This window comes from Corvus moneduloides, chromosome 17 (assembly GCF_009650955.1).
Source record: "Corvus moneduloides isolate bCorMon1 chromosome 17, bCorMon1.pri, whole genome shotgun sequence".
Classification (NCBI taxonomy): Eukaryota; Metazoa; Chordata; class Aves; order Passeriformes; family Corvidae; genus Corvus; species Corvus moneduloides.
Window position 1 is genome coordinate 8,257,903 of NC_045492.1, and position 14,589 is coordinate 8,272,491.

The following is a 14,589-nucleotide window of genomic DNA, read 5'->3' on the forward strand; positions in this document are numbered from 1 at the left end:
TATGTGCAGACACACACATTAGAAGCCTGGATTTAGGCTACTGGTTGTTACTTATAAAAACAAAATCTCTGAGGTCTTACAGCCTTGAAGCACACATGGTTCAATGTTAGCACTGGCATTAAGGAGGCTGTTTCCAGCCTGGAGCACCTTTCTAACATCCACGGAGTTCACACACAAATTCAGTCCCATCTGCTCAAACTGGCTCACAGCAGTGGGCAGCACAGCCGTGATTAAGGAAGTTTACTTGGCACAAGCAAGTCTGTTTCCTGGGCTGTGGAACACAGATCCACAAGCACCCTGCCCCCTTCCCCTACCCTGTGCTATTATTATCATCGGCAGGAGCAAAATAGCTACAGTTTAGTGAACACTCATGGCTAGAAAAGCACCTCCCAGCCCACAGAACATCCGTGAGGTGGGACCTTCTCCTAGAGAGCCACCTGATGATTCAAAAGTTCAAGTTATGCAAGACTGCTTCAAGCTCCTCCAGTTCTGCAAGGATGGAGCTGCCTCTCTGCAGCCCCGGAAATCCTAATTTGCAAGGCCAGCTGGTCCCTGATCATTGAGAAATGTTTGCTTCCCTCGAGAGAGGAAGGACCATCTCCCTGCAACACAAACAGGCTGAACTGTGTTCATCCACTTCAAAGCTGTGCAGCTTTTCTGCAGAATTAAGCACAGAATGCACAGAGAAGCCAATCTTTTTTTTTTAATTGAACTAGAAGAGGTCAATACCAGTGCAGCTGCACACTCCTATTTACCACAGAAATCTGCCCAGAGACCTCAAACCAAATTCCCACCCAGACAGCATCTCTGTCTCAAATAAAACATATAAATGAAAATCAAACCAAGAATCAAGGTTAGGGAGTATGGGAAAATAAATAAATAAATTTTCAGGTGTTTGGCCTGAAAAGGTTGTGATGGCCCCAGCCAGCACAGCATCTCTCTAATCCAGGCTCTGGAGGCGACTGCCAGCACTTCCCAACATCTCCATGTTGGAAAGAACCACCTCTTAAGGCAGAGTGACAGTTCAGTTTTGTCTTTATTCCAGAAACCACTACTGCATCTACTTTTAGGAGTTGAAGAGTCAGCTTAGTCCCCTTAGGAAATATGAATTGCCACATAGGATAAAGTGAGTTGTCCATCACCACTCGTGTCTCCAACAGCTGCCATATCCAAACAATTCAGGGGAAGATGTAAGAAAACCTCAGAGTCCACAATGAGGAAAGGATCAGAATGTTTTAGATATGGCATTTCCTTTTACTGTTCCTTCATGGATATTAAAATCCATATTCCAAGACACCAACTCCCTGGAACTGTGGGGAGGAGGGGCAGGAAATCTCCTGCAAGGATAATTTTCTCTTCCTCAATTTTGTACAGATTAGCATCACAGTATTTGTAAATGTCTCTGCTTGCCCTTGTGAATTTATGGCACAACATTTTTCCTTCCTCAACTGGAAATGTTCTTCAACTGGAAATTACATCAATTCCTCAAGACTATTTCTCCGCTCTCTCATACATTTATTCAGTTTAGTTCAGCAGGTCGGGTTCCCCCCCACTGATAAAAGTCCATTTCAGATACATCTTGTCCTTTTTTAAACTGCCTGTGGCAGAAATACAGAATTTAAAATATGTCTCTTGCTACTTTTGGTTTAGACTGGAGCAGTTTGAGGGTCAGGCATTGACTAATACGGATGGATGGATGGATGGATGGATGGATGGATGGATGGATGGATGGATGGATGGATGGATGGAGCACTTGCTCATCTCTTCAGGAAATAGAAGATAAGGTCAGAGAAAAGATATCAGGGAATTTTTACTAAACACAAAGACACAAAAATCTATGCAAGACTCCTTACTGGCCACTGAGGTGGGCACATTATAGCACTTTCAAGTGAGCAGTGAAGTGGATACTCCTGTGTTCAGTGGAATCAATAAAATGTAACAGTTTCCAAACCAGGAATTATTACTGTAGATGTCTTGATCTTCCCCTGTCACAAGGTCTGCTCCCTCACACACATCCAACATCTGTCACAGCATTGTACCTTTTAAACGAGAGGTCTTTGGGGGAGAAAATTAAATACGCCTCAAATTCAGAGGAATTAATTAGTTTTCTGTCTACCCATGTCAAACCAGAACATCCGTTTAATGTCAAGGATCACTAGGGAATTAATCCAAGTTAAATTTAAGGCAATTTGCTAGTAGTTAAAAATTCAGGAAGCTTTAAAACCCTGTGCTCTTGTGTTCCAATTTTACATGCTGTTTTGTGGCTTGTTGATGGTTTGTTTTTCTTTTTTTTACCTTCCCCTGGTAAGGATACTTATTTCCACTTAAAAAGTGTTGCGGAAACATTTCTTCTGAAAAGCTGTACCCTTCAAACTTCTGTAGAAGCTCAGTGAAGATGGAATAAACTGTGGAGATTTCTTAGAAACAGACCTCAGAGATTAATGATGTATTTTTTGGTTTATCTCAGGTCTCTTTAGTACATGAAGGTTTTCAAAGTTGAGCATCTACTAGAATTCTTTAGGCCACATGGCCACAACACAGCTTTCCAGGAAGCCAACGAACCATGAAAGTTCATCTGAAGATTTTCCACAAAATAAAATTGTAGCAGTACAGTAATTCAAGTCTATTACTTTTCCAAAAATAACTAAAAAAAAAATGTCCCAAACCAAACTATTGCACATAACAGCAAAAAGAACACAAAGCAAGCAGATTTAAGAGTCACTTTCATGCAAGCTTCTGTCAAGCTACGGGCCTGCTTTTATTTTTCATATCAAAAAAACCCTGGTCTTGAAGTAAGCATTAATAATTTATACAATCTTTAACCCCAGCTAGAGTGAACCTATGGAAGTGGCTTATTTAGCGCTGTCAGTACAGTTATTTAAACATGAAAATAGCACCTGAAGGCACAGTAAGCATCTAAATCACACTTCACTTCCCACTGGAAAGGTTTCAAGAAGAGTTACACAAATATTTATTTACTGGCAAACTTCTCAGTGCACACCCCAGGAATGAGTCTCCTAACCACAATCTTAACATCACTAAAATTAGGGGGCACAAATTTGTTGCACCTAAATCTCAGTGCATTGCTTAAATTTTGACAAAAAGTCACAGATAAGAAATGAATTGCACACAAAATCCTCTACAGGGCAGTCCCCTGGGAAACAGTGGGGACAAAAATAAACTTCCTTCCCTCAGAAAGAAAACAGGGAAAAAAATGGCCTGGAGGTTTTTGGGGGGGGATTTGTTGTTGTTAGGATTTATTTGGTGGGTTGTTTACTTTTTCTTCTCTCAGAATGAAAGGCAACTGAAGATTTAAACTATATGGCACTTTGTTTCAATTTTCTCAGCGCATTTCTACACTTAATACCAAGGACCCAAGTTAAAGAGCACCAAAATGCTCACTAGTGCACTCTTCCACCACTCTGCTCCCTAGAGAAAACATGCCAACTGGAATTTAACCAAAAATGTGTTGTTTCCTCCCCCCTCTCCCTTCAGAGAAAAGTAAAAACAGATTAAGGAAGAACTCCAATTCACTCCAATGCTTTATTACACAAAAACCCAACAAACACACCCCACTTCTCTGCTTCCCCTGAGTCCTGTCCATGTTTCCACTCCCAAGACATTCCAACATTTTTTGAATTCCTGTGCAAAGGAGCTCTGTAAGGTGAGATTGGGCTTGAAATGCTTCCTTGCACAACAAGACACAGTGTGTATGCAAGTTTCACTTTTATTCAATTAAAGACAACAGAAATGCACAGGATTCCTACTCTCCATCTGCCCTGTGCTGAAAAGAAGGGAGAACAAAACCCCTTAGGAACTGAAAAGGACAGTAAAGGAGAGAAAAAGAAGACTCAGGATATTCATGGATGGTAACTCCCTGCAAAGACACTGCTCAGGAGCTTTACAAGCACAAATCTTCACAAGGGCAGTGTTATCTCACAAGTGTCTTTGAGGAACAGCAGCACACAACTCTGAAAGGGTTTTAATTTCTTGATACTAGAGAACACCAAATTATATTCATATGCTCAGCTTTGTCCAAAATAGATATAAGTAACAGCTTACAAAAATTAACAGTTGCCAAAAAAAGAAACTCCTTGACCCTATTCTGATTCCCGAAACCAATCATCCGTTGTTTCAAGTTGGTCATTTCAACCACAACTCTGAACTCGAGGAGAAAGAGGCAGATGTTTGTAAACAGACCAAACCAGACCCTTGAGCCAGAGGGGCTACTCAGAGCTCAGGGTTTCCTGCAAACAACATGTACCACTTCTCCCTGATGACTGGGGATGGGAACGTTTAATTGCAGCCCAACAGTGCATGTTCAGCCTCATGAGCTGGGAGTCACAGGAAGAAAATAAGTTTCATCATTCAGTTTGAGAAGTACTACAGAAGTACAGAAGGGGCAAGGATTCGGGAGGCAAATGATTTTCAGTAAACTTAAAGAAAAATACTAATTCAGTTTTTATTACCAAATTTGATAGGCCCACTGAATTGTCATTGATTGCAGGGCAAAAAGAACCTCAAAGTCCCTACACAAATTTGTTACCATCAATCTGATCAGGATTCACTAAAACTTCTCCAACTTCAAGCCAACAGTGCCTCATCACTGACAGCATTAAAACAATCTTTGTTTAGAATCTCTGTAGCAGATACAATCCAGAAAGTCCATGAGCAAAGTTCAAACAGCAGGGTTGAACACTACACACTTCCAGCATTTCATCATACCACTAAAGCTTTGTTTCCATGGTCCAGACATGAATCACAAGCAAAATCTAACTTCAACAGCAAAACTTAAAATAGCAGGGAGTCATCATTACACATTTCACTCTCTACTCCAGAACTTTAAACCAGAGACATGGCTGTGGCCTTTGACTTGTCAAACCATCTCCCTGAAGTTATGGGTCAACCAATGTGAAGGAGCTGGACAACATAAAAGTGCAATCAAAACACAGGATTTCATAGAAAAATCCATTTATTAACCTTCATTAGCTCTGACAGCACATGAAGAATTTCAAGAGAAAAGCAGGACTGAAAATAAGAAGTAAGTGAAAATTGCTGTCCTCTGTATTTTGGGAGGAAGGTAATTAGAATTAGAAATTTAGAAACTGTAAAGTTAAAAATAATGGGGGGGAAAAAAGAAAAGACCAGATATGCATATTTTGCTATATTGTTCTTAAAAGTAACATGTGATTTTTGCTGATTTTGTTAGACATGTAAACTGTAATATTGAATAAATAAACAAATAAAATCCAAGACAATTACTTCTTACCAGTAACAAACTGGGTTCCAGGTCTAGTGTTTCTCCTACAACAGCTGAGGACATCAACAGCCCCAGAGCAGCACAGGTAGTGCCCTGTTCCGTGACCTTCTGACAGCACTGGTGTGAACTCTTGTAGGAGAAAGACAGAACTATGACAAAAACAAAACCAGAAGAAACTATTAGCAATAAACTACAAGACGACTGAACAACAGTGAGATGTTTTGAAGTCCTTTCCCTCCAAACTCACAATTATGATAGCCTTACTTAGGAGTTAATGAATTCCAAAAAAGTCAACTCCAAGCACATCAATACATTGAAAGTAATTAAAGCCTGGCTACCACTTTGCAATAATGTAAACAAGAGTTACTTCTTAAAGGTACGGGAACAAAAACTCTAATTTTAGCTACTAAAACTTCAATCAGACCCTTGAACAACAGGGTTTCCTGTTTGGGAGCTTTTCAAAACATTCTCACTTTAATGACTCTCTTTAAAGAGACTCACCTTATCTGACCTATAAAATACTGAGGTTTAAAAGCCACCAGTACAGCTCCTGAAAGAAATTTGCAGTGGAACACTCAGGAGAATTTCCTCTTGAAATGTTTAGTTGCCAGTTTCTAGTGGCTGACACCATTCTGGGTTAAGAGACCAAACAATCCCAAGATTTTTAAAGTTTTGTGTAAAAGCTATTTAGGTATAGTAAGACACATTTACAGATAGGCTTCTCAGAGAAAACCTGAGTGTTGATGGTTACAAGGTACAAGGAGTAGGAATAGTTCACCTACACCAAGGCTTTTGTCTGTGAGGACACATCCATTAAAACTGTCATCTTGAGCACCTATTTTTCTAATATAAAACAGAGTTTATTTTCTTCAGAATAACATATACACCACACTGGCAAACATTTAACTTACAACTCACACTTCTGAGTCCATTTTATTCAAAGCTTTATATTGTTAGCCATGAAAAAGTCTTTTTTGATCTCTGCATTTCAAACATCTTCAATACACAGATTAGCTCTCTTGATGAAAATAAGCTATAAATCAATACTGGTGATTTCAAGACTGACCTTCTGTAGTAACAGATTGTGAAAGGAAACGTCAGAAGATAAAAATTAAGAAACCTTCTCCAACACAAATTAATGCCATTATAGAAGGTGAAATAAAATATCTAATAAACAAAGGAAGTAATAAGGAAAATCCAAGCATTCTTATGGCAAACAGCAGAACTGAAAATCTTGAAAACAAATATGACCCAATTGAAGCAAACACCAGTGACTTTGTTCTCAGTTTCTATTCTGGACTGCCAAGTCTTGCCTTTCTCTAATTCTGATTGCTTCTCCATAGCAATTGTTCTGGCGAGCTCTTTTTAGTCCTGTTACTCGGACAGTTAAGAAAAAACAAAGTGGTGAAGAGAGGGAGCCAGACCAGCCCAGACACACGGGAAATTACTTTGGTAGCAAAGTGTAAAAAAGTGTATGTGTTTCCACTTAGACTTGTGGCTGTTACTGCTAAAACTCTCACTTACACCTGTCCCAGAGCACAAAAAGAGCCAGAACAGACTGGTAAAAAGGGCAAAGCTGAGCCTGGCACCTTTTCCTCTTGCTTTGAGCGCTGCACCTGTTCTCCTCTTCTGATCAAACAGATGAGAACCGAGTGACCGTGATGGATGGAGACACCTCTGCCACAAGGAAGGAGCACAACAGCCAGAGGTATTTCTCCAACTTTGCAGTTAACTAAGATTTCTAAATGAGCCCTTGTTACCAATGTTAAGTCAAGTTTTATGAAGAACTGTCAGCCCTCATGACAATGTTATCTCCAGGTCCTCCTTCTCTTTCCCATACCACTAGACAAAAATATCTCTAAATGATGAGAACTTACCGATACTTGAAAGTTTTTCCTGTCAGCAAAAATAAACCTTGCAATGTTTCACAGCTGGACAGTGCATGTTTCAATGAAGAGAGGAGAACGGTCTCTGGTAAGAAGCTCCAAAAGGTTCATCAGATGTCCTGTGTTTGGAAAAGGAAAGAATAGGAGGCAAACATTAAAATCCAAACTTTAACTCAATATAAAGCCCTTCAGTGTCACATAATTACAAGCAACATTTAAAATAACTGCACATTTACAACACTGTTTGCCATTTCAACAAGAAGCATTCCAATATATTCCTATAATTAATAATGCAGGAAAAATTATTTGGCCCTTGTGTTAATGTAAAGAAAGAGTTTAACATACCAATATTAAGACTATTAACAACTTCTGACTATGCTTCCAGATAGGAGTGCTTTGAAAAAGTCACTGTAAAAAACCTGCACTTTATAAAAGGATTTAAAAAAAATTTAACAACATTGTTTCAGTTGACATGCAAGTTTCAGTTAATGTTTCTGTGACCTCTGCCACCCACACACTTTAAATGGGGTCAGAATTAATCTCACCTCTTGGTTACAGTGATTCCCCTCCAAACCAAAATATTTGCCTAAGGTTACAGAAAAATCATGTGTCCATGTTGTACAAAAGGAAGATATTTGAGTTTTATTCCCATCCATCTTGACTGAATCACAACCTTCAAAAGCCAGCATGACCCTCAGATTTCAACTACAAAGCAGCATCCACAAAGGTACCAAGGAAAGCACTTTGCTCCTCTTGCAAACATTAAAAAACTTGGGAAAAAACCCCCAAACACAAAAATAACTAACAGAAGCTTTACTTTCCATGCTTGTAAAAGCTATGCAGCCTGAAATACAATATTCCAGTGGGTAACAAGTTGCTAATACGACAGGATACACCTTTCCAACAGGGCACAGGTGTGTGCACCCAGTTCCAACTGCTCACTTGCAGTAATATTTCCACTGCACTTGGATTTCCTCTGCATTTCCCTTATTCATTTCCCTGTAACTTCCAACTCTCTCCATCTGCCTGTCTCTCCATCCTCTCTCCATCACGGTGCAGTAACCATTGCTCGAATCATTCCCCTATTTTTGATCTCTGTTTTCTCTCTCATCTGGTTGCACCAGGAGAAGAACAGATCCAACACTACTCATGTCATGGACCGTGCAGAACACAGCAAGAACTTGGCAGAACTGGTACAGGGTACCAGGTTTGAGAAGTCTGGTGACATCAAAAAAATAGAAGAATTTAGCTACAGATAGATCTGCTACTCCAGCAGTGAAGATTAAAAAACAACCTGAAAAAATTCAAATGCCTGTGGCTCATATGACACTTACTTGTCCAAGTGCCATTAGATCTCACTAAGATCTCCTGCAAGATCTTAAGCTTTTACTTTAAAAAGTCACAAAAGAAATCTAAGCAAAAAAACTCTGCCCTTGTGCATCTATTAGTCAAAAAACAACATAAAAACTACCTTAAAAAAAAAGAGGATTAGAGAACTGTAAACTTATCACACTGGGAATTGCCCTGAAGAATGGTTTCCCCCAAACTTTCTCACTGGTTTTTGGCTTTTTAATTAGGGGATCTTTGCCAAAGTTCCCAAACTCAATACGTAAAAAGGGAGGGAGCCAAAGGAGGAAGAATCATGAGGTGATTTTTAAAAAGAAGTAAAGCAGGGGTATAAACCAAGAGAAAGATCACCTAAAAGACAGAAAAGACACACAAGGAGTCATGAATAATCTAAGAGTAAAAGAATCAACCAGTGCAAAACTAAAGATAACATATGAGGGGCTCTGAGAACAACCTAATTCTGCTTGTGTAATTCGTGGTACAAGCCTTCCATGCCTTGGGTAAGGATCCTGGTTTACTTTTTAGCACAAATCTCATAATCCAGATTTGATCAACTACTATTAAAAAAAAAAAAAAAAAAAAAAGAAGTGGAGTGAAGCCAAGAAGGACACAGTGGTAACAAGAAGGAAGTCAAAAAGCTCATTTTATATTTAGCCACCACCTCATTCTCCGACCTTATAGTAGCAGGACTGTTAGGAGCAACTGGGCACTGACTACTTCGTTTATCAGCACTTAACCAGTTGGGTTTGGGTATTTTAAGCACCTAAAATCCAATACAGACCATTGATTCTTCTGTTTCAGGGCATGATCTGAGCACTAGTCAGGAAGGTATTTCCTCTGATGCTGTATCAGTGCAAAAGGTGCAAATTTCGTTTAACCCTTTCCTCAAAGAGAGCGAGCCAAACCCCTGAAATAACAGCTTTCTGCAGAGCTCTTCTCCACGGGGTGAGAAACACCAGGAAGCAAACTCCCTTGGATGGAATAAGCAGTCTGGCCAACATATGACAAGGAAACAATTAGGAAAGATAACGAGGTATTTCAGTATACAGAGGTTATAAATATATTCCTTAATATACAAAACCCTTTTCTAAGTAAGGTACTTGGGCAGGTAAGGTCTTGGTACTACACACTGACATTTTCATTAACAAGTGTATTTTAATCCACACACAAAGCTCATAGGTATGTTTGTAGAATTTTTTTGACACCTTGGTGCCTCTTTCCACTACAGGAGATGCCAACTCAGAGTGACTATAAAGCAAACACAGGGCAACTTCCAACATTCACTGGGACTTTTTCATCCCAAGTGCACACATGAGTCAAGTAAGCAACAGGACAAGATCATCACTGTCTGGTCTGGAATAAAAGCCAGCCACATCCCCAAAAATCAAGGCAAAAAGGTGAGTTTCAGCTCTAACTCAGCATCTACCTGTTACATTTCAGCAAAGCCACCTCTCCCCTCCTGTGCCAGGGACATCCTTACCTATGCACAACTGAACACTGCCAAGTGGGACACATTTCCATCTCATTAGAATGGCTGTCAAGGATCTCACCCTGCCTCTGGAGCGCTAAGAAGCTATTCCAAACCAACATCTCAACAGCAGCCTGATGTTTCTTAAATACATGGCTATGAAAGAAAGTTAAAGCAACTGTTCAGAAAATAACTGCACCACAGCTGACTTGGTAAGGGACAGCAAACCCCACCCACGAGCCTCTGGACTCCACCACATCCCAGAGGGAATTCAGCCAGGACTTCACACGGGTTTGCCTTTACGAAGAATAAGCACTTCTAACACAATTTTTCATCAATGTAACACAAAATGTTTGGGAGAGCCGAGTGAACTCCTGTTTCACAGAATGGGAGATGGGTAACAAGAAGTTACACACCAGCACGTTCAATCAACAGCTGGAGGATGGGCACTGAGTCCCAAAGAGCAGCTTTCCCTCTAAACTGGGCATCCTTGTGCACCCAAATACACCAAGGCAGCACAAACCAGAAAACCACTGAACTGTTTAGGGAAGTTGAGATTCTTCCCTCTTGCATCTCATGGAAAGAAGCCCTGCACGAAGCGATACAGGCTTTTATTTCTCATCCTGCCTAAAGGACTGAAGATCCAGAGCAAACTGAGAAACTCAACTACTGAAGGATGTATTTAAGGGGGCTGCAAACACAAACATACAAAAAGTCCTCAGGAAGGGAATAAAGTGAAGTTTCGAAACAACAAATTTTAACACTGGAGCCCTGACTGTTATTATGCTTGCCCAAATATCATAAAAACTCCCACAGAGATGCTTTAGGGATGGATTAGGATTGCAGGACTTCCCGCAGACCAAATTCCTGCCTCTGCCTCGCAGCCGCGGTCGCTCCTCGTGCTCTCTCCTAACGTGACCCCTCTGCGCACAACCTGCGGCACGCTTGCTTTCACTATTAACACACTTCAAGTTTCAAATACCACACACACAAAACACAGGTGAGCCCCACACTTCAAAATATTCGAGCCAAACACAAGCCAGGAGCGAAATATCAAAAAACGGAATTAATCTCTCTGTGTAAAGTGTCAGAATTTTCCAGGGTAATGCTCCCAGCCAGGAATGGACACAGATTGCTGCCTCCTGGGAACTATAATGGACATGTGGGATAACCATTACAACTGCAGGTAGCTCTTCAAAGACTTAAACTAAGCCCTCTCCCTGCCCTTCTGTTTGCCCATTAAACTAAGCACACAGGAGCATGGAAAACCCCTGTGAATGCTATTTACCAATTTAGGGGGAGTCTGGAAAGCGTTACAGAGTGCTCTGGAGCAGCCAGTAAAATCGGCAACACGAAGGGAAAAATGTCCTGGGAAAGGTTGAGCTGTTTATGAAATAATTCTGCCCTGAAAGCAGGCAGTGGCAGTTTGGATTGGGTGTCAGCCTGCTCTGCACTGCTGCTGGGAGGACAGGAAACTTTGCTTAGAAACTTCAAAAACACGGATCTTAAAAAAAAAAAAAAATCCACCCGAGTGGATAGCAAAGACAAAAAGAATATGTTCAACCTCACAGCAACACAACACATCAGCAGAGGAAAAGCAGGCAATTAACAGATCTTCCAAACATGAGGTATTTTTCATTTTGACAGAGGGCTGCTGGGGAAGGGGGAGCTGCTAAACTGGTTTTCCTCTAAGCACTTCCAGATATTAAAATTAAAAAAAAAAAAATCCTCTTGCGAAGAACATATCCACTGTTGTACAACTGTCCCAGAAAACAAAGACCACGGGGAGAAAGTGGCCCATTTTCTCCAGTCTCCAAGAACCCTGAGTACAGGTCATGTTTTCAAAGGCTGAGTCCTACGCACTCCAGAATGGAGCAGCATTTTAAGCACAGGCATACACACCTAACGTGAGAGTTACTAGAATGCCCCGTTTTTGGTACCAGACTGAAATTGTCTCAATTCCACCCAGGCAAACACACAGTCTATGAAAACAACCGCGAGAGAAGTTTCGCTGTGAGTGAGTTTCCCCCTCCTGGACACACTGCATCAAAACCGAAAGATTCGTTTTCTATTTCGGCTACAGTTATCCCATGAATGCACCAAACCATGGAATATTTTTCAGCAATGTGCATTTGGGAGCCCCTGAATCCCGTCCTGTTGCTCTCCCTTCAGCCCACGGGGCAGCTCCTCTGCCCATTCCCGGTTGGTTCCCAAAAAACACCTCAAAGCTGTAATTCCTCACCGCATGTTGAAAATATTGTGACTAATAATACACTCCACCCATTTTTTCCATCACTAAGGATTTCAAAATATAAAACTTGACAAACAGAGAGTTTAGAAGGGGAAAGTCAAATTCCAATTCCAATTAAAAGAGGCTATAAAAGCATAAAAGTGAGGTATTGATTAAAGTGAGAGAGCTATCCAGTCACAGAAAGCTTCTTCTTCCAAAATTATGTTTTTCTCACTCTTCTTGGGTATCACTGCCTTTTCTTATCATCCCCACAGGAAAATAAAAAGTGAAAAAACACTCCCTGTCTTTTTTGAGAAAAATGCATTAGTAGCAGGGCTGATCTGTGCACACAGAGAACCCACACTCAATAAATACTTGATTGAGTCCACAAACTGAGACCTGCACCTCTATGACAGAGACTAAATACTAAAAATTATACCAGTGATGCAATTAAAATGCACGCAAGAACTTTGGTACAGGTGTCTACAATGCCACTGTTTGCTAAACACATCTCCTAATTAGCACGGCTTTAAACAATGCTGATAATAATCCCGTCCTGTAAGGCTTGCCAAATGAATCATTGGGATTGCAAAATAAAAAGCATGAGGAATTCATTAAAGAGCTGTTAAACTCTCCTTTGTTTATCTTTCCCCGGTCAGGTGTAAAAATAAATAAATATGGGTTTATGTCTCCGGATTCCATCCGAATGCTCCAGTTCACAATAACGCGCCGGGGAAGAACCTCCTCAGGAGGTACCAACATTTTTTTCCTCTCCGTTTCAAAAGAGAAATCCTCCCACTATTACAGTCCTGAAAATCTGCTCCATTCTCTATTTGTCATCTGGGATTGAGTTATCAGACACTACTTGTATTACTTTGGGAACTGACATGTCTATTTACAGAGACACAAAGGCAATCCAACAGCACAACCCCTGCTTTTCCCAGCACCTCTCCTCCCCTCCACCAAATTCTACCAGCACTTTTTTCTGGGGAGGGGGGAGGACACCTCACTAGTTTCTCAGCATGACAGAGAACATTTCCAGCCACTTTTGCACTTGTTACAGCCTTATCAAAAACCACTTATGCCCCCCCCCCAAAGGAACAGCATTATTTTTTCAAGGTGTTTTTTTTGTTTGTTTGCTTGTTGGGTTTTTTTATATTTCTTTTTTTTAAAGAGGGTCACTTCCCCCATTTCAGCCTGCAATTAAAATGGAGGCAAGGCCAGGCGATCTATGTCTGGCTTTAGGGGGAGACAATAACCCAAAACAGGCCTGGCTTAAAAAAAAAAAAAAAAAAAAAAAAAAAAAAAAAAAAAAAGGAGAGGAGAGGGAGAAAGAGAAAGAGAGACAGGCAGAAAGAGAGAAATACAACATGCTTCACCAGTATTATTACCTCATCCCTTTTTCCAAGCAGTTTTGAACCACACTCCTGACAAACTCTTGGTCCAACTTGCACGGATGCTGGTTTTTAGGGGGCGGAAAGGGTTTTAATGCTGGAGCCGGGATTGAGGCTGGCTATCCGCAAGTGGAGCTGCTGTTAAAATGCCCCCTTGTCTCTTCTCCTCTCCCTTGAGCTGGGTGTTGACGCAGCAGAAATTACCAGCTGGAAAATTCCCCTTTTGGAGGTTACGGGGAGGGGGGGGGGCGGGCGGAGGAGCGAGGGGAGGGGAGGGCCGGGGGAGGGGGGTTAAACCCGGCACTTACCAAGTTAAGCCATCCACCCACACCAAATAGGACATCGCGTCCCAAAGAAGGCTCCGTGCCCCCCTCGGCGGGCAGGGCGCGACCGGCCGCGCTCCCCCCGCGGCGGGCGGGCGGGGGGGAATAACGGGGATAAAAACGGGGATAAGGATAAAAACGGGGATAATAAGGGGGATAATAACGGGGATAACACCGGGGGCGGAGGTGCGGGAGCAGCGGGGGGGGCTCCCCGCCGCCCCTCGAGGGGTGGGGGGGCGGCCATGGCGACCCCCGCTCACCCCGGGGGGCGGGGGGCGGCGCGCTTACCTGTGCCCCATGGAGGAGAGCGGGGTGTCGGAGCGGCCGGAGCGGTGGCTCCGTCGGTCACTCCGTGCCTCTCCTCCCGGGTGGGGAGGGGAAGGGGAAGGGGGGGCGGAGGGCGGAGGAGGGGGGGGGGGGGGAGAACCCGGCGGAGGGGGGGAAGGGGGGGGCGCCCGGGCGCGCTCCCGACGCTCCCTCGGGCGCGCGGGGCGCGAGCCCGCGGCGGGCGGGGGGGGGGGCGGGGGGCGGTGCCGCGCGGCGCGTGCCGGCGCTGTCCCCGCCCACTCTCCCCCAGCGGCGGGCGGTGATTGGGCGGCGGCCCCTCCGCCGGCCACGCCCCTTTGCCGCGCCCCCCCTCCCCTCGCGCCCGGGGAGCGGGGGCGCCGCCGGCGGCGCTGC

The 14,589-nt window shown here is 42.7% G+C and overlaps 1 protein-coding gene across 4 annotated transcripts in view; it reads right to left on the reverse strand.

The window, feature by feature from the left end:
- Positions 1-14,285, reverse strand: part of ZBTB46 (zinc finger and BTB domain containing 46) — a 53,310-nt gene extending 39,025 nt beyond the window's left edge. For 2 of the 4 annotated variants that reach the window (XM_032126642.1, XM_032126639.1), the window contains exons 1-4: positions 14,197-14,285; positions 13,583-13,763; positions 7,138-7,265; positions 5,270-5,409 (exon numbers count right to left, since the gene is read on the reverse strand). In XM_032126642.1, coding sequence (XP_031982533.1) covers positions 5,270-5,323 — 54 coding nt within the window. In that variant the 5' untranslated portion in view covers positions 5,324-5,409; positions 7,138-7,265; positions 13,583-13,763; positions 14,197-14,285. The other 2 variants (XM_032126640.1, XM_032126641.1) reach the window with 2 other exon arrangements.
- Between the last annotated feature and the right edge of the window lie 304 nt (positions 14,286-14,589).